Here is a 20,866-nt window from a genome sequence, read left to right as displayed (position 1 = left end):
TAACAGCAAGGGAAACTGAAGGGAGGGGCTTGTCGTCATAGCGAGCTTTGCATTGCATGTCCATTAGGAGTCTTGCACAGTGGTCAATGAACTAGGTTCATCACCAGAAGGTTATAGGCTCAATCTAGGCTTGATCTAATTCACTTTCTAAACCATTAAGAGACAAATCAACAACTTGATAAGATGGTGGCAGCTACACTAGGCCAGACAGCTGTTGATTGAAGATAACTCTCTGGCCAAGACCGATCAATGCTTTTCTTGTGTTGGTTGTGTTTGTGTGTGTGTCTTTGTGTGCTTAAGCAAGATGTTGCCATTCTTTTTGTGATGCTTCCAAAAATATTTCAGCAATCATTCACTGGCACTTACCAACTTGCTACAATGATGCGCTTTGTGAAGATCACCCATTGATGACATGGAACACAGAAAGACAAGAGAAAACAGTTTTCCTCTATATATAGGGTTGAAGATATACAGCAGACTGAAATCAGATTAGAGAACAGCTCATTTCAGTTATTCTTTAGCCTTACACACCAGACAATGAGCCACAATGTGCCGTGGTAAAAATGGCTGCGAGGTTATTTAAAAACCACGGAGAACAACCGGCTTGTTGTGTTTGACTGCCCCGCAAGGAAAGGGCAAGTTTGCGATTGGCCCGTTTTCTTGCAAAATAGAAAAAAAGGGTGGTTCCAGCAAATTAATGCTGTATACAAAGTTCAGATACCCTGTTCCGAACGAACTGAAGTAATCTTCTGAGTTTTCTGTTTGAAGTGCTTATCATGGCACACAATAGAGGGATGACCTAGCCTTAACTAATTAGGTCACTTAGCGTGCCTGGCTAGTTTATAAATGCCCTGCTGAGGTTCTCAATGGGCAGTCGCTAAGGGCCAGCTTGAGAAGAAGGCCATACCCTGGGATCCTACAAAAGTTCTTAAACACCAAACTGAAGACATTTGCGCTGAGAATGCCACACTTAACCGACTGCAGCTACTACAAGATGCGGGACAGTGCCAGAGTTTCGAATGTAAGGACTCCGAAAAGACACGTCGAGTTCGAACAGATGCTAACAGAGCGCCTTGGTTTTCAATCCATTTTTTTTTTTTAAATGAACAAGAAAAATAATCCGGAAAATTTACTGGAGATGAAAATGTGAAATTAATGCGATTTTATAATTAGCTTATTTCGATTGGTTGGTTGCAGTAGGTCATTACATCAGCTTTTCATTTAAATCGTGCAAAGTGGCTTGTGCATTTTCCGTCATTGTCTGAAGAATCAACTTTTTAAACCTGTGAAGACAACTTGATTTGTACAGTTCTGTCAGTGTTTGTGGATTCAAAAACCACGTGAAAGTGATGTTCAGGATAACAGGTCATATCAGGTTACAGTAAATAATTGCCAAAAATATTTTTTAACCCTGAATCCAGATTTATTTTGCTGCCTGATGAAGTTGAAGCTCTCAGGATAGTTATTGGTTCTCAGGAGGAGCAATGCTTTTTTTTCTTTTTTAGCAAGTATTAATGGCTTTTGTGCTTGTGGGATAACAGTTGTCAATAGTTGACTTTGCTTGTCCATACATATTTGCCTGGATTCAATCAATGTCTGACAATAACTGACTTAAAAGTGCCTGTGTATTTCAAAAGTTGGACAGACAAAGTAATTTAAAGTAAGATAATGCAATGTCGTGGAATTCAGGAAATAGTGCTCCCGCATTTATTTGTGAGTCACAGGTAAGGGCACATGGTGATTGAATTCCGGCCATGGAGAAGAACAGTTTATGTGGAACTGTGGCTGTCTGAGTTGTGAGCTGAACTGAGCACAAGGCTTGTGTCGGGGACATTACATTACATTACAGGCATTTAGCAGACGCTCTTATCCAGAGCGACTTACACAACTTTTACATAGCATTTTACATTGTATCCATTTATACAGCTGGATATATACTGAAGCAATTTCGGTTAAGTACCTTGCTCAAGGGTACAACGGCAGTGTCCTACCCGGGAATCGAACCTGCGACCTTTCGGTTACAAGCCCAGTTCCTTACCCACTGTGCTACACTCCGTCCTTGGGGACAGTACGAACTGACCGCGTCTGTTTGGCACAGGTACAGAGCCACCTGGAGAACCCCAAGTTCCACCTCCACCAGGCCCAGGCGCAGCAGGTGAAGCAGTACCTGACCCTGGGCTCCAAAATCGGCGGGCAGGGCCACCCGGTGAACCACCCGCACCCGGGGCAGCCGCCGATGAGGAACGGGCACCTGCCCCCCGTGCACGCCGATGGCAGCACCCCGGGGAGCCCCGTCACCTTGCTGACGCTCGCCGCCAGTCACGACAGTGAGGTGAGTCACCTGACACCCCCCCAGCCCCCCTTTAGGGTTAGGATTCCAGAATATACCCCCCCCCCCCCACCCCCCCCACCCCCCCCGCTCTCGGTCATATCCTCATACATGTGAACTTTATATTAACGATGATGCAGCAACAGAGAAAGTAAAAAAGAAAAAAGTATAATATCTAGAAGACTGTTAACAAGAACGACAAGTGCACGCTGTAATTATTTTTCTTTTTAGTTTCCGATGGACGAAGTTATTGACGACTTAATTAGCCTTGAATCCGGTTTCCAAGATGACGGGTTGGGACGCATGGAACCCAACATCCTAATGCAAAACAATGTAAGTATTGGGAAAAAAAATTATTACTCAACACTTTTCACTTGCAGTACTGATTAACACATTTCACGAATTTAGTTCAAGCCAAATATTTAGGGGAGTGTAGAATAAAAATTGCAGAAAGTACATTTGGGGGGAGGTGGTGGGGTGCCAAAGTATTGTTTGAACTGAAGAATATTCAAATATTTGGCAGTGAGAACAGGCCATTTGGCCCATCTAGTGATCACACAGTTACAGAAGTGTAACTTATGACTTATTAGTTCTGTTCTATTTGTTTGGGATTAATTAGAAACAGAGCAAGGCCTGTTTTATGACACCATTACTCTATACCGCTAACATGAGCAGAAAGACAATGTGATGAATCTGTTGAAGTCCCTCTCTGCGATATAATGAATTCAGCGGCATCTATAGTGTCACCTGCGAATATCCTCGGATGTGAGAAAACTCTTCACTTGACACACACAACCATTTTTCGCATGTTAATTTGACAACTGTCCACATGCATGATTGTATTGAACTGTGCTATTCTGTTAATTAGGCAAAGTCACATAAAGGTGTGTTTACTCGTCTGGGGCTTGACTGCCACTCTTTCTATTTAATGCATAGAGGACTTTAGCAGCAATGAAGCCTAAAAAAGAGGTGACTGTGTGTGTGTGTGTGTGCATGCATGTATGACGTGTGTGCACGTGTGCATGTGTGTATACCTGCGTATGTTGCGCGTGCATGCGTATGTGCATGTGTTTGTGTGTGTTAATTTGTTTGCGTGTGCGTTAGCATTTTGTTTTGCTGGTAAGAAGCATGCTGCTGAGCCTACCCTTACCAACAGGCCAAAGTGACATGTTTAGTGATTCGTTTTTTTTTTTCCAATTCCAGCATGTGTCCACAGTAAGTCTGCTCAGTAATACCAAACTCACTGCTTAGTGAGGCTGTGGATAGGACCTCACCCAGAGTGCAGTGCGGAATAGCTTGCTATCGTGGGGCTGAGACACTTTTGAAAAACAACAATAAAATGATTATTAAGAGACAATATAACGTTCTTGTGAATGAACAGTCGATAATCATGAAAAAGGAGAACAAATAGGTTTATAAGATTTAGGCAGATTTAACCTGACAGAAAGTATTGAAATTGATTTAATGCTTCAGTTGGTTTTTTGAGATCACAGACTCTTCCTTACACTTGGCAAAACTGTTACTTCACCATTTATTTAAAAAAAAATTTATTAGTATAATCAATGGATCATTTCTGAGGGCAATAGTTAACTTATGCCCTAAGAACTGAGAGTTAAGACATTTTCCCCTCAGGGTATTTATAAATTAAACTTGAGATGCCAGTGATGGGTTATAAGTTCACTCTCAGGGAAAAAAAAGGCTTCTTTGGCTCGTATCCATAGGAGAGCCCTTTTTAGTTATTTATGGAACCCTCTATGGCAAGTTAGGTGTGAAAAGTGTGAAAGATCCCAAAATTGAACAATTTGGCCTGACAAAGAACCCTTGAACTAGACAGGGTTCCTCTATGCAGACACAGAGGAGCCTTCTGGTACCCTTTCTTCTGAATGTGTTGCCCATGCTTGCTTGTAGTGTGACAAAAACTGGTTCAAATTAGCGTTAGGAGTATTTATGACACTGCAGGTCAAAAGGCTAAGTTCTGAAGCCTGTTTTCTCCTTTTAGTAGAAACCTATGAGCATGTCATTGAATTTAAACAGAACAGTATAACAAAATAAAACTAAAAGACAGAAAATTTAAACAAATTAGGTGTTCCCAGTGAGTTGGTATCAATGTCAGGACAGTGTTGATATTCAAACATTATCTCCAGATGTGATAAGTCAAAACACTCCCTGTCCATATTTATTGACTTTTTTATTGCTGCATATTTTCATTTTCCAGGCCAATTCAGAATAAAATTACAAACCACCCATTTGACCCGGGATATTTACACTATGTACACACATGGAAATGTTTGCAACCTACACCAAGATAAACTCTAGCCACTTCTCAGTGTATTGGAGAGCTAAGTGTCATTGTTACCCAGCGGGTTACCCGATATGAAGCAAATCAAGTTGCAAGCAGGAAAATAGAGGCACTTATCACATCTAGGGTCTCGTAATCCCAGAGAACAATTAGAGCTGAGCCTTTTGCAGTAGCAGGAGTCTTAGAAGAAACTCAGAAGGAGAACATGACAGCATGCATTTGAGAAAGATTCTCAGTATTGGTGAGTGGGAGGGGGGCAGGGGGGATGGGGGGGGTGTAGCTCAGCTCAGAACAGCTCTCAGGCAGAACCCACGCTCCCTGGGGGGTTCTCAAAAAGACACCACGCTCAGGTGGGTCTGTTAATCGTAATTAGGCGCGGGGTACAGCGCACGGCATCTTTTTCGCCGCATCAGCACACCTGAACGCAGAAGGGGAGGGGCTTAAGTGATGGGTGTAACCTTGCCGACGGTGGCGTTACGGTCTGAAACGTTTCACTCTTCGCTGAGCTTGTTTTTTTGGCTTTGGACACGAGAGGATGAACAAACTGGATGTCCACAAATTCAATACTGAAAGAAGCTCACGTGTCATTTTCATGTCGGACCAGTTACAAGACTGTGTTAACCTTCAGACAAAAGTGTACTGTTACACAAGAAGGATATGCAGCAAACAAACCTAACATACAGCAGGGTGTGCAAACAAAATGGAAACATACAGGATGACAGCGCAGACAAAACTAATATCGCACAGGAAAGGAATGGAGATATTGCACAGAGTCTCCAAGGCAAAGCCGCATGCTGAATTCAATCTTAAGTAAAGCTCCTCTCTTCTTCTGACTCCTCCATGTTACAGGGAGTCAGACCCCCCTCCTGAGTGGATGAAAATTAAGATCATAGATTTAAGGCTGGACCAAAAAACGGGAGCTTCACATGTGGGGGAAAGCACAAGTAATGAGCGGTCGTTTTGGAGTCGTCTGAAGAGGAGCCCCTTTCATCCCGAACGCTATTTTAATCAGAACAACAGCAGACCGCGGTCACAGGTCGTCTGAGTGTCAGGGAGCTCACGATGGCGGCATTGGTAACAGAAAGGCAGTGACCTCGGCAGAGTGGGCGGAGCTACAGACCCTATCCCTGGGGAAAGAGACATCAAGGGTTCCGCTCATCCGTCACTCAAACCATTAGGCCCTGGGGCGGGAAAAACTGGTCACTGGAGGATGAGAGCAGTCAACTTTTGACATCCACAGCCTCTCTGACTTCAAAGCATTTTTCACACCTCCAGAATTTATTTAAATTATTTAAAGGGGAACATTTTTTTGGGGAAAAATAGCATTGGTTTAGAAAATGTAAGTTTTGTTATTGTTTTGTAGATGTGATAATAACTGTGTTTACAGAGTTCTGTTTGATGTGTACAATTATTACCCTTTGGTTTGGATTCTGTCAGTATTTGTCCTTACATCTGACCCACAATTGAATTCAAGTGTTTGTCATTTTCTTTAATCTGGCAACCCACAGAAACTAAATCACCACACAGTATTTATGAAGAGAAATGCTAATGCTTGAAGTTATTGGCAGATCCTTACACCCCAGACTAACGTCCTCTCTCTTGTTCTCTCTCTCTCTCTCTCTTTCTTCCCAAGGTCTCTCTGAACAGCGGCATGCTGGATGTGTACGGCGGTGACCAAGGTATGCCTGCCGCTAATAACGGAATGACACGTGCTTCATGTCCCACAAACCCCACTATAAAACAGGAAGTCACAGGTACGCATCACATCACATGACTTCACTAGCAGATGCCGCCGCTCTGAGGCCAGGGTCTTTGGACAGGGCTTTGCGCAGGTCTCGCACATTTCAAGCTTTTGCTGAGCAGCTACATTTAGAAAAGTATGAAATTAACCAACACACAAAAAAAATGAAGTGCAACATTCATAGTAACTGTCAGTTTAAATGATCGTTTACTTTTTGAACAAGTATTTGTCTCAGTCTTCAGATGATTTCATTGATTTTATTGCTTACCTTTTAAAAAAAACGGCAATAACAAGGACATTACAAGCATCGGCCATCCGTCTAATGAGTGTTTTGAAGACAAACCTACTGGGAAGTGACTGAAATGAAGACAAAGGGCATTACAAGCGTGTAGCCTTTCAGCGGCCATAAATCACTGGGACGTTATTAAAACTCGCGGTCCGATAATGTATTCCCCTGTCTGCCAATCAGTGGGCGGGGCGGGGCGCGGCCGTGCCGGCGCTGTACCCCTGCTCTGGGATCAGCAGCCAGCGCACGCGCTCGGCAACGCTGACTGGCGCGCGGAGCTTGACTGATTATCAACAAGGGAATCCCTCTCATTTGCTCTCCATGGTCCATTACCCACATTGCAGGACACCGTCATTGATCTTTAGCTGTACTTTCGTCGCAAATTGATTGTGCCGATGCTGCGAGTGCCAAAACGTCCCCGTACAATCCGCTAGCTATGTGTGTGTTTGTTTTTGTATTTGCTCTTTTCCGCCCGCAGAATCGCGATTGCTGCGTCTCAGTCGGTATTCTTTAATCAAATCCGAAGAGCTGCTTGACATGAAACGACGCTTGCTTTACTGCTAACAACACGAGATGCTTGATTACACAGATAACATTTTTAATTACTCAGTATACAGCTGTGTGTTTACTGAAACGATTCAGGTTAACACCTGGCTTACTTAAATACTTTGCTCAAGGAAATAAAATGGCTGCACCCCACCTGGGAATCAGACTGGCAACCTTCTGGTGATAAGACTTTTCCCTTACCTCTTATGCAATGCTGCTGCATTGGGTGTAATTTCTGGTTTAATTTCAGAAATTAAAATTGGTTATTTAAAAAAATGGTAGTGCATTGGAAAAGAAACGGAAAACAAAGTTTGTAGCTAGGAAACATGGTAAAAAACATTTTGGTAAACTTAAAGGGTGCATGCTTGAACAAAAGTGAGCCATCTAGTTTCCAGTACATGAGTGTTTTGAATTTTATGTGTTGCAAATTTTTGTGCAGCTTGGAGTTAGAGTACACGCAAAGCAAAATGAATGAGAGTCTATGGTCTGAGTGGTCAGTGACACCTGAAATGACCACTATGTCAACATACATATGGAACAAAAATAGCAGGCCTTAGTATATTAAATTAAAGGTAAAAACAACAACAACAACAACAACAACCAAGTGCAAGCCATTTCTTATGAAAAAACTAGTGTTTGACTTGGAATGGTACCCCCCTTAACACACACACACACACACACACACACACACACACACACTTCATTATCAGTGGTTCAGGCCAGTGTGGGGATGCATGTACTACTTGTCCGTGTCTGTTGGAACAGACACAAAGCACACTTTGTGCCCGTTTTTAAAAAAATATGAATGTCATGCATGGAGTAAACCTAATTGATTTAGGAAATAGAAGGGATGCCTGCAGATCGTTTTCACTCCAGCTAGAACATAAGTGAATTACTGTCTTTTTAATGCAAGTGCACGGCCAGACAATGGGTCGTTACACAGAGTTTAAGTGACCTTATTTAATCAACAAAAGTGAATTGAGAAATCCAATCAAAGGTCCCAATTATATCATTTGGAAGTATGTGGATTCGAGGGCTGGAGGGTTCTTCTCCCCCTTTGTGGTGCATCAGCAAATTTTGGAAGCCGAGATAATTTGTGGGCAGGGGCGGTTTTCAGTGTTAGCAAATGTGTAGCGATCCCGAAAAAACAGAGCAGTCTGTCCCTGCATTCTGTGCCGTGGTTCCAGAGCAGAAAAGGCCTTTCACTGCCACAGAGGTCAGGGGTCAGGGGTCATATACGCTGTTTGTCTGAGAGTTGAGAAGAATCGCAGTATGTGCAGTTTAATGCCTTGTTCAGCAGGGGTACTTTAGGTTATGCTTTTTCTTTTTTTCTTTTTTTTTTTCTCATGCCAACCTCCTGTTTTTCTTGTCTTACAGAACTGGACACTAGAGTTCTTGCCAAAGAAAGACAGAAAAAGGACAACCATAATTTAAGTAAGATTATTTTTCCATGAAAACTAAGATTTCAACATTGCCACTTTATAATCATGTGTATCACTTCATGAAATATTTATCATTGTAGTTTTAAACTACTCATATTATGCAGTTTCTGTTTTATTTTTATAAGCAGAGTAAGCTTACTCCACCCAAAATTTTGGGAAGTACTGTTTATGCTCATACAGTCTTATAAACAAAATAACTACTAAGCTTCTTAGCAGAGCAAAGTGTTTTTTAAATAGTCAAACTGGTAACAATGCGTACTAATTGGCATTATGTAAATATGCTTACTGTAATCCATTAGCACATTGTCTTGTGTATCTGCCTTGAGAATTTTTCTTAGTAAAAGACAAAGGGTTGCCTTACTGCCACCTAGTGCTGTATTATGACACTGCAATGTAGATTTCGCTAGGGCATTTAAAGTCTCCAGTTTGGGCTTTAACAGACTGCAAGTCATACAACTCAACTTTATATAAGGACAGTTTTATTGGTTGAACGTATAATCCAAGAAAACTATTGCATTTCTCATAGGGATTTTATGAAGTGATAAGCGAGCTTTCATTAAAGGGTTAGTTTTACATGAAAGAATAAGAGCTGTAACTATGATCTTTTAGAAAGATGACATTCGTTTGGGGGAGGGGGGGTTATGGGGAATTAGTCAAGGGGACAGGACATTAATTGGATTCCTCTCTAATCAGTATGATAAGACCCGGCTCTGGATTGGTACTGTCCGAGTGGATTTGAATGATTTTGTACGGTGTACCATCTGTCATGTGATCCAATCCAATCAGTGAGTGGCATTCAGTTAATCAAAGCTGTGCTGGCAGATTTTTCCGGGAAAAAACTTTATTGATAAAAGAGGGCTTCCTCATCACAAGATGCTCATGTGAGGAACTGGGTTACACAAGCCGGTGGTAGTTCACAAAATTTTTTCGGTCTGGGCCCCCTTTGGTAATTTAAGTCCAACAGAGACACACACCCATTGCATGATCAGTGAACATCAGTAAAACATTCTTTGTACCCCAAACCCTTCCCACACATACACACATGACCCAGCACTGTGCCCCCCCTCCTCCCCCCCCACTTTGGGAACCACTATGCTTAGGCATAGCCTGCTGTACACTGGCATGGCAGCCTAGCATCACACATAACCACTCCGAGGATCAGGACCAATGGCCCTGTGCAGGACCGAAGGTCAAAGGTCACCTGTTCCCATGAACTACGGTAACATGAAAACTGTCTGTCTCCTCGCCAGTTGAAAGAAGAAGAAGATACAACATCAACTATAGAATCAAGGAACTTGGGACGCTGATACCGAAGTCTAATGACCCGTAAGTATGGCTCGTACGTATTTTATTATTTATATTCTATTTCATTAAGTAGACATCCGGAATCCTTTGTACCTGGGTGGGGAAACACATTTCTTTATATAAAATAGCATAACGGGTAACATAATAGGGCACAGTATTGTTTATTTTCGGCGTTTGTTATCCATATCCACGAATCCCACCCCTGCCACCGCTGTTTCCCGCGAGTTTTGGCCAAAGTGCCAACGCTGGTGCGCTCGGGCAGGTGAAAACATTTATTAAAATAAATGGAATCGAACGAAACCGTTCCCACTCTTCGCACTCGTCCTATTCAGCGAACCTTTCAATGAAACACATCACACATCGGCCGTACCCCACAGACAGCGGCATTGTGCTCATTTTTTTTTCCACGCGGTGTCCGGGCGGGCGATGCGTCTTATCTCGCTAATGTGCGCCGCGGTGCAATGCTCAGAGCCCATTGAAGGACGAAAATGAACTCAAACAGAAACGAGGCGGCTATCTGAATGAAAGTTTACGCACAAAGACGGGACGAATGGGATGGGGGGGGGGGGGGCGGGGTGTCGGGGGGGGGGGGGGGGGGAGCCGGCGCCCGAAGCCACTGCTTCTCAGCAATTGAACTTCTGATAGAAATTAAAGGGAAGGTTACCCATTCGGTCATGCTATTAGGACATGATAAAGCAGATTATTAGCTGTGATCAGACAAACGTCTTACTCCAAAGAAAGGGACAATTTTAACAGCCGTTCTTTTTTTTATTTAAAAAAAGAAAAAGAAGAAAAGTAATGGTATCAGAACTACCCCGTATATTGCTTCCCTCCCAAAGTCACATTTTTTACTTCTCCTGACACCAATTTTCACTCCGGGATTAATTTTTTTGCCGTACACGGGGGCCAGAGAATCGACTTTTCTGCAGATATACTTAACTATTCTATTATAATTCCCCATTCAGGAGCGGGTAATGTCCGCGAATGAATAATAGCATTGTAAATCATCATTTCTTATTAATATAAAAAAAAGGAGAAGAAGAGGAGAGGGGCCCTTTGGAAGGGGGAATTTTCTGCTGACGCGCGCACTTGTGAAAAGGTTATCTTTACATCCCTGCAGTGATATGCGCTGGAACAAAGGCACCATTTTAAAGGCGTCGGTGGAGTACATTAAGTGGCTCCAGAAGGAGCAGCAGCATGCCAGGGAGCTGGAGACCCGGCAGAAGAAGCTGGAGCTGGCCAACAGGAGGCTGCTGCTGAGGATCCAGGTGGGTGGAAAACCCTTCCTCCCCTCCCCTCCCCTCCCCTCAAAAAAAATAAAATAAAACATTGCCTCCTATTCTACACCCGCAGTACATCCTCATCCACCCTGCCTCCAAAACCCCATGCACCCCATGCACACACTCATCACATCCCCACCAAACCTGCTTGCAAACCCTCATCTACCCCTCCTACACACCCATTACATGCACACGCAACCTACTTACAAGCCCCTCTCCACTGCCTTACACAGCCATTATATCCTCATCAGCCTGGTTCCAAACCCCTGTCCACCCCACCTAAACACCCATTACATCCCCACCAAACCTATTTACAAACCCTGCCCCCCCCCCCCACACCTCTGTTACATCCCTACTCAACCTGCTTACAAACCCCTGTCCACCCCACACACACTCGTTACATAAGTGATGAGTGTGTGTCCATCGCCTGTACAACCCCACCTGACCCATGCCCAAACCTCTATCCACTCCCCTCCTCCTTGCTTGAAGCTGCTAACCCATTGAACCCCACCAAACCCACCCAAAAAGGCCCCAACATGCCTCCCAATCCCCACTCCCAAATCCCGCCCCCCCTTTTCCCTGATAACCGCTCCTATGTTTGTAACTGCCCCCCTAACTCCCATCCAAGTCCCCCTTCCACCCCAAATTCCCCCCATCCTGGGAGACCCCGCTGACCCTCCCTAACTTAACCGAACCCCTCCTCACTCAGAAACCTCTGCAATGTTCTCATCAATGTAAACCCCCCCCCCCCCCCCCCCCCCCCCCAGTCGTGCCCCGGCTGCAGTAATTACCTGATTAATAAATACCAAACCACAGCCTCCATCAGGAGAGGAATTAGGGCCCAAATTAGATTACGCTGCCTGACACTGTCAGAGAGTAATGCGCCTCTCCCCTCTATGAAATTATGCATTAAAATGTAGCGGCTATTGACATACTTGTACAGGAGACATTATGGAGCTCCTCACCCGCTGAGACATCCCAATTATGCGCAAAATTAATTACTGCATGCGGTGTTTAGGCATCCCGGCCCTTCCCCCCCTACCCCCCCTCCAACCCCCACCCCCGTGTCAGCACACCTTCGGCTCGTCGGCATTAGAGACGCCACGTCAACTTCGGGATGAGCGACGCCCCTCCAGAGCCCCCAGTGTCACGCGTCGCGAACACGGCAGAGCCGCGAATCTACTCCACGCTTACGGGAAAAATCTGATGATTACTCCAACCTTACTCCACACGCAGAGAAGAGTATGAGTTCAGTATGATTTCAGCCACCTCACTTTAAACTCAATGAGCACTTACAATAGTGCAACCATGCCTCAATATATTCTGTTTGTAATAATAATAATAAAATAACAACAACAGCATAATAATAATACCAATAATAATGATATTACTACTACTACTACTACTACTACTACTAATAATAATAATAATATTAATATAGATGGCCGCTCTTTCTTTTATTAATTTTTCGACACTGTACTGTTTTAGCACAGTCCGCAGCAGCAAAGAGAAACGGAGGCATAAAGGTTAATAGCTGTCCTGGGGATTTGAAGGGATGCCGTTCGGGGTACCTGGGCTGTCACGCGGCGGCAGCAAACGCCGCGTCTCGGGCTTCTCGCTGGCGAAGATCCGCCCGCCACGACGCTGACCCGCAGCGCTTTGATTAATGATCGCAGTCGAGGGCGTGCTCGGTCTTAAATGACATTTAGGAGTGCGCTTGTGAGTGCGACTTACGCACTGAAGGATTGCGGTGGCGCGTGTGTGTGTGTGTGCGCGTGCGAGCGAACTAAAGCTAACCCGCATCTTTCCCTGCTCATCTCACATAACGGACAATCGCTGATGACGTTTAGATAGTTCGCGATTTAGGTTAAATTCAGTAAGATGTCAGATATAAAATGTTGACTCTACATATATGCATGTTTCCCTAGAGGTCCAGAGCTTTCTCCTAATGACTTATGAATATTTCTTATATATGACATACATCTCCCAGTTCTGTCCTTTGTTTCTTTACATACAGAGGACACAAAGGATCAAAAGCAGAACTAAGCTGTTTGCTTTTGTTTTTTCATGTGTCATGAACACTTTCATTAACACTATCTTTGTCTATTTTAAAATTAATTCTTTTTTTAAATTATGTAACATTTTGAGTAAACTGTACTGAAACTAATCCCCGAGTTTGTAGTCTGGATCAGGAGCTCTTCTGGTGTGTATGAGTAAACTGTACCGAGACTAATCCCAGAATGTGTGGCTTGTTTCAGGAGCTGGAGATCCAGGCTCGTGCCCATGGGCTGCCAAACATGGCCTCCTCTCTGGGGGCGGTGGAGCTGTCCTCACACCTGCTCAAGCAACAACAGCAACAGCAGCAGCAGCAGCCGCAACAACAACAGCCACAGCCACAGCCACAGCCACAACAGCAACAGCCTCTGTACCCGGAGGAGCTGAACGGGGACTACGTCCAGCGGGCGGCCATGACGCAGATGGCGGCGCCGGTCGACCACGGCGACGGCTCCACCACCTTCTCCGACCCCCTGTCGCACTTCACGGACTTCTTCAGCGCCACCCTGAAGGAGGAGCACCGGCTGGACGAGATCCTGATGGACGACCCGCTCTCGCCCTTCGGCGCCGACCCGCTGCTGTCCGCCGCGTCCCCGCCGGCCTCCAAGGGCAGCAGCCGACGGAACAGCTTCAGCACCGACGACGGCGACGACCTCTAACGACCTCTAATGAAAATTTAAAAAACGAACCCACTCCCACACACACCCCGCCCACCACCTGCCGTGGGGCGTCGGCTGTCAGACTCCTCCTACATACTGCTGTTTCCCAATTCCCAGTCTTCTCTCATCTCTATGGTAGTTTTGAGAGATGGCACAGCACCCCCTCCTGGACAGCGCCAGCACTGATGGCAAACAAGATGGTAACAGAAAAAGGGAGAGCTTCAGCCTTGTGGTGTGCGCTCCTGTTAGCCCTGGGACTCTGACAAGACTATCTGTAAATAGTGACAGTGATTAAAAGGGTTTCAGAGACAAAAATACCCTTTTTTTTTTTTTTAAAAGAAAATGGAGATTACAGCCTCTAAACTGGACCTGTTGGTTTTCCCTTCTGTGGTCTCTCCTCTGTTGTGTCCTTATTTAAAACCGATCGCCTTCCTTCTCAGCCAAAGACATACAGCAATGCAAATGTAACATTCATACTAGCAACAAGACTAAACAAGGCCTTCTAAGCATGATTTGCCTTAATACGTGTATAAAAATATATATATATATGTTTATGTATTTATACTTGTTTTAATCCCTGTTCTCTAAAGTTTCTTACAATATCTACTGTAACCTTTTATTTTTTATCATGCATGGGGTTTTGGGAAAAAAAAACAAAACAATAAACCCCCTTTTTCATAAATTCAATTTCTCTGCCTTTTGTGCTAGCACCATACAACACAACATTTTCCTACACAAAGAAATCCATCTGATATGAAAAGATAGAATAGAGGATTTTCAATAGAGGATAGGAGGAATCTGCAATATCAGGCTGGAGTATGGCGTAATCCAAACAAATCATTTTGAATTTGAGATTGAAAAGGTATGCTTGAGTGGTCCAATGTGGTCCTTTGTCTGTACGGCGAATCTAAGTGTAGCGAAACAAAGATAGAATGGCACTACTTAAGGATGTCCAGAGCTTCCATAAATCATTATTAAAACAAACTTAAGCATTTTTATTCATAGCCAGCTCGTTATCAAAATACAGCTAGTATCAAAACAAAACAGAAATATAAAATTATTACACTTACTACATTATAACCCTTCTTCCTTTGCGCAATTCAAATGTGAAGTTTAATCATTACTTCTGAGCAGTGTTTTTTTGATTAACAATGCACTTTGACAATGGATGCCTGATGTATTTTGTTTAAAGTATCAACAGTGGAAATCTTAATCACATGCAACATTAGCCAAATGCATACGCAGTTCTTAACAAACACATGAGACGGAGAGCTGTGAATTAGTTTACGAAATCCCATAAACTCAGACAATGAATCGTAAATTATTCAGCAACTACAACAACATCTAAGGCGGATGGTACGAGCTTGTACATAATGCCATTTTATTAAAAGAAAAAAAAATAATTACATGAGATGGGCTTGAAGTTAATAACATTCTTATTTATATCTGCGCAACAAAGAAGAATTACATAAGTCTCCCTTATCAAATTGCTCAGCCATAAATTTAATTTTTTTCTCATTTATTTTTGCTTTGTTTTCATTGTCGTAAGGTCAGAGAGATAGTAACTGACTGGCGCGCCATCAAACATTAATCAGAAATGCACCACTGACAGAGATGCTCATAGAAGCCTCCTCTAGACCACCTGTATAGACGTAAACAGGCTAGCAGAAATGCTAACGCAAATATCTGAAGACAAAGGAAGTCTGCCTCTGATAAACAGGCCACGCGCATCACAGTTATGAGTGACAGGATGTGAGGTCACAGTCCATATGGAATACGGAACCAACTGAACACGTGGTACCTCCAGACAGACATACTTTGTATACACCCCTCCACCATAATAAAGACTGCTTACAGTATATCCTAAGACAGCTGGTTTATTTTTTTTATTTTTTATTTTTTTGCTATAGCAGGGCCTAATGCTTCTGTGTGCTTGTGACTGACTAGAATAATATGATGAATAACAATCTATCAGTACTGAAGGGCTAGCTTCTAAGACTTATTAGTAATGAGGCTGGCGTACAGTATATCCATAAATAAGTGGTGGCACAGTGAATGATGCAAAGGATTATCTGTGGCAGTTAAATCAGAACTAAAGAAACAAATATGGAAATAAATCCTGATTTTTCATACTGAAGATGATACAAATGTTTGCTAACTGCAGGCTAGTAAATGTGGCATTTCTGTGTAATAACCATCAAATCATTTGCTTAAGTGAAATAAGAACAAACAGTACCACTTGTTTCCCCTTCTTATACTGTCACCTCCTTGAAACCATTAAAACTGAGCAAAGACTTGTTTTAGTATTGAGAGAAAATACTACAGGCGCCCTTTTTGTGTCAAAGTTAAAATAATGCATTAATAATTCAACAAACAGTCTAGACTAAAACATGTTAATGCAATTCTAAAGATACCCTGCAATTCTCATCAAAGCCTCTCCCAATTAAGAGTTTTACAGTGTTATTAGCCGCTGTGATTTTGATAATATTTTGAAAGATTCAGTTTGCATCTCACCTCAATGAAGAAACAGGTTTGAAGCGCACACTCATTATCAGATATAGACAAGCAAACCTCAAAGTGGTACAAGATGTGTGCAGATAGCGGACCAGTGCAATTAGAGAAGGAAAATATCGATTTTTTTATTATTAGTGCAGTCACACACACCCACACCTATTCTCCACGAGACGTAGACTACATCACAAAGAACTCAGAATGTGCAAACGTATGTGTGATCTGTATATATTCAGGATTCGTATTTTGGTTCTCGGATATCGTAGTTAACTCGCATTAGTGCTTTAGAGATGTTACACAAACACTCCCTGGTCCGAGTTGTTAGGCAGGTCCGGCATTATTTCTCATAGAAATAAGCTGAAAGCAATTATGTTCTCATACTCTCACTGTGGATAAGAACACCTGAGAAATGAATGCAATGTAATGTACATTTTTTAGCCACTGGGACTCTCACTTGGACTCTACAGCCTTTGTTCTTCCCTTTAATAAGAACCGAACACTCCGTGCCCACCAGTAATTTTCTATTCTTGAATCCAACAAACAAATGGCTTCTTCTTCAGCCAGCCACATAAGCACAGGCTCTCTGCGCCTTATTTGGGATATCACAGACAGAAAAAAAAACTGAAGGCTTGAACGCAGCTTGAGAAAAGTGCACCGGGAGGACCATGGCGGAGGTTTCCAACCGCAAATCCTTCTGATGTCCGCCCTCAAAAACAAAATTCGGTGCCTTTACAGGATGCACTGGCTGTCAGATCAGACACAACACCATCATTCATGAACTAACTCTATAATGTTTTTATTTTATTTTTTTTTAGAAACCACAGATTAACCAGTTCAATATCCCTCCGCTGCGTATCCAAAAGCCCCTTTAAGTTATTTTTAACTTGGCACTTGCCGTGCTCTTAAAGTTAGCCATCGCACATGTTAATACTTTAGCCTTTCTTGTTAAGTTGGTGGACCCATGCAAAAAGGCATGGATTCCTCTGATGTACTGTAGATACTGACAGTCCTCCTTAAAATAGTTATTGACATTTGGGCTGGGAAAAAAACATGCACTGGACGCTACAGCATATAATGGTAAAGAAAATAAGAGATTTTTAAACTTTGACAACATTGATTTCACTCTAATTTTTTTAAAAACAGTGGCGCATGACCTCTAGGCTCAATGCCATAGACAGAGCACTGCCATAGTGTGTAAAAATTAAACTGGCGATTAATACATGCTTTTAAATCTACATTTGGTTCTTTGGCCTGAATAAGGTGGACCACACCCAACCAGTAGGCCAATGTCAGAATTACTTCATCCTGGCTTGGAGCCATAGCATGAGCAAAGGTACACAATGCTATTAAAACATGCAGCTGGACTGAATTGTATAATATGAATGTGATTTATTGGATTGAACCAGATGCTAAAACATAACTTCAAACAAATTGACTGCCAATTATTTGAACAGATTCCTTCAAATGCACAACAGATGGGTGTGCAAGACCAAAGGTGTCTCCACAGAGCGTGGTTCTATTCCACAATACAGTCACCATTAAAAGTATTTTTAAACTGCTTTACCGAGCCACAGGCTTGGCGGAGAGACATTAATAAATAAAAGAGAGTCATTCGAAATGATCTGCGATGTTGGTTCATTACTGCACACATTGTAGTAAAGCCGGTAAGCATTTGTGCTGGAATCAGCTATTTAAACATGCAAATTCTTTCACTTTCAAAGAAAAACATATTCCTATTAAACACATACTACATTACTACTTTTGGTGCAACCCCATGCCCATTCTCATTAGTGTGACCTATGAGTGTGTGTGCGTGTGTGTGTGCGTGTGCGTGCATGTGTATACATGGCTGCACACACGTGTTTGCACATTTGGCTGTATGAATCTGCATGTGAGCACGCAATCAAGCACATATGTGTGCATGTGTGTGTGTGGCCTGCCCATATATCTGTCAGAGTGAATGTGTACATATATGCGGTATATGCACGTATATATTTGTGTGTGTGCGTGTGCGTGCATGTGCGCGCGCGTGTGTGTCTGAGCATGAGTGTGAGTGATGTGAAAGTATATCTGTGGCGTACTGCAGTGGAAGGAAGCAGGCACTAATAAAGAGAGACAGTGGAGAGCACCCTGCCCCTGGTCTAACAGTGCGGATCTCCTCGCTCCTCCGCGGGTCTTGGCGCTGATCCCATTATAGCCGGCGCGCTCGCGCCTGAGGGAAACATAATGGGAGGGTTATTATAACGCAGCCCGGGGAGCGCGGCCGGGAAGAGGCGGCCGACCAGCCGCCTGACACTTAATAGATTTAGCTCTGCTGGTATTTTTCTGATCTGAGGGGGCCAAAGATCCAATCCCTTCCTTAATATTTCAGGGGCTGTATTCAAATGGAGCAGAAAAACAGACCATTTTTTTTTTTTGCAGGCGCCTGTCTCTGTTTAATTTAAAGTCTCTCTGAAAACTATGCTAATCCCCCTCCAGGCCCTGATACTTCCTCTCTTAACCTTTTGTTTAAAAAAATCGCGTGACCTTGGCGAGTCCGGCTGAAGGCGAGAGAAGAAAAAAAAAACGGGCGATTCGATTTGTAATTCAAAACGTGGAGAGCAACAGGTCTGTAGCGACCGGTCTCTCCGCACTCAATACCCCTAAAACACTTGAGGACGCGGGCAAATACAAAGTTTAATATATGGGGGCCTTGAATCCCATCTCCCTTTCTGATCTCTCTCCCTTTTCCACGCAGGGTAGCTGAGTAAATGTCATGTTTGGGATGATTATTAGCGCGCTGAGATAATTGGCACTGCGTGGGCCTGCTGCCTGAGCTCTCTGATAGGCATCTCGTTTGCATTATTCATTCAATCTCCACCCAGCCACTCGCCCAAAAGCCTTTGGAGATAGGACTCATTCATAATTAATAGATAATTGTTTATTAAATGCAGGGACCTGACCCTATTACGCGCCAACTCTCTGCAGAGTATGTCTGCGTTTTTTTTTTTTTTTTGGACCGATTTTAAAGATTTAAATTCCCCTGTCACAGGCGGTAAAGTCTTGGTGGTAAAAGAAAGAAAGAAAGAAAAAAGTTTAAAATTTAATTTCCTCATACCTGTGCATGCACATAAAGACGGTGATGTTCTAATGAGCCTCAGAACTCGGAAAGAGGAGGATACATATTTATGATCTCTACGTCCTGGGCTCTGTCAGTTAATGCTGCTCCCGGAGGGTTCATATTTTAAATGACAGGAGAGCTCTGCTGTCCAAACTGTGGATGGAAATCACTGCGGTCACGCGCCTTTTCATTTCGGAGAGTAGCGGTAAGGGGGAAAAACAAGGCAACATGAATATAATATGGTTTTAAATTACCTGTTGAATTTGATGCTGGACGGTTGGTTGGTTTGTTAGTTGTGCCGATTGCAATACATACAGACAATTCTCCACAAAACATCTCCAAAATAAGAAGTGACCAAAACAGTTGGTTATAAGTACATGAATTCACAAACGTCTCCAGGATCCAAAATAAAAGGAACTGTCCTTCTCCAATAACAATAAAAAATGACATTAACAAACAAAAACGTCTTCGAACTCTGGGGTTGGAAATTTATATTGGCCACTAGAGGTCAGTATTTACACAAATTTAAGTCCTGCCACTGCCGGAAAACGCGAAACTACAGGATTTCCAAACATCAGACATAATAAACACGGATAATGGAATGAATTCAAATGAAGTGATTAAGCACAATAAATTACGTTGTAGCTTAACAAAATCAGTTTAGTGCTAATCAAAATTTAACAGCAGCTCCCACACACCAGCTCGAAGAACATGTATTTAACATTCACAACAGTAGTAGGTTATACAGTAGTATGAGAATATTGTACAGGCTGCTTAGATGTACAGCAGTAGCTCACTGTTTGAAGTGTGAGGAAAATCTGCTAAAAAACAAAGAATGCACACTGCAACTAATTTGAGTGGAAACAACATAAACAATATATATGCACATAGCTCAGTTACAATGAGTCAGTGACCTGTTTTCTTATAATTTTCCAGGGTGACTCAATAAGGTGCCCTCTCTGAATTAATTCATTTGAATAATGTTCACATATGTAATAATGTTACATTTCCATTTCTTCAACAACACATTTGTTTAAAAAAAATGGTGTTGTGATGAACATGAAATATGTGACGAAGTTTCATTACCCCTGTCATGTTGAGAGTGATTAAGATGAAGTGTTAATTAGAAGGTCGCTGGAAGACTGGGTGTGTAGGTAACAACACATTTTGTAAGGCATTTGCTTCTTATAAACATGCAGTCGAGTCCACTGTTTTTTTTTTTTTTTACCAGAATAAAAGCAAAGCAAAAAAAGAGACTGCTTTAAATGTCTTAAAATGACACACACAAGACAAAATATATAACAAGTATTATC

General features: G+C 42.8%; 1 protein-coding gene across 4 annotated transcripts in view; it reads left to right on the top strand.

The window, feature by feature from the left end:
* Nucleotides 1–14,270, top strand: part of tfec (transcription factor EC) — a 48,656-nt gene extending 34,386 nt beyond the window's left edge. For 3 of the 4 annotated variants that reach the window (XM_035426965.1, XM_035426968.1, XM_035426969.1), the window contains 7 exons: nucleotides 2,099–2,332; nucleotides 2,561–2,662; nucleotides 6,262–6,382; nucleotides 8,579–8,635; nucleotides 9,894–9,969; nucleotides 11,069–11,216; nucleotides 13,487–14,270. In XM_035426965.1, the coding sequence (XP_035282856.1) occupies nucleotides 2,099–2,332; nucleotides 2,561–2,662; nucleotides 6,262–6,382; nucleotides 8,579–8,635; nucleotides 9,894–9,969; nucleotides 11,069–11,216; nucleotides 13,487–13,942 (1,194 nt within the window). In that variant the 3' untranslated portion in view covers nucleotides 13,943–14,270. The remainder of the gene's footprint in view (nucleotides 1–2,098; nucleotides 2,333–2,560; nucleotides 2,663–6,261; nucleotides 6,383–8,578; nucleotides 8,636–9,893; nucleotides 9,970–11,068; nucleotides 11,217–13,486) is intronic. The other variant, XM_035426967.1, reaches the window with a different exon arrangement.
* The last annotated feature ends 6,596 nt before the right edge of the window (nucleotides 14,271–20,866 follow it).

This window comes from Anguilla anguilla, chromosome 7 (assembly GCF_013347855.1).
Source record: "Anguilla anguilla isolate fAngAng1 chromosome 7, fAngAng1.pri, whole genome shotgun sequence".
NCBI classification, from domain to species: domain Eukaryota; kingdom Metazoa; phylum Chordata; class Actinopteri; order Anguilliformes; family Anguillidae; genus Anguilla; species Anguilla anguilla.
The sequence above is the reverse complement of the archived record's forward strand: the minus strand, read 5'-3'. Positions and strand labels throughout refer to the sequence as shown.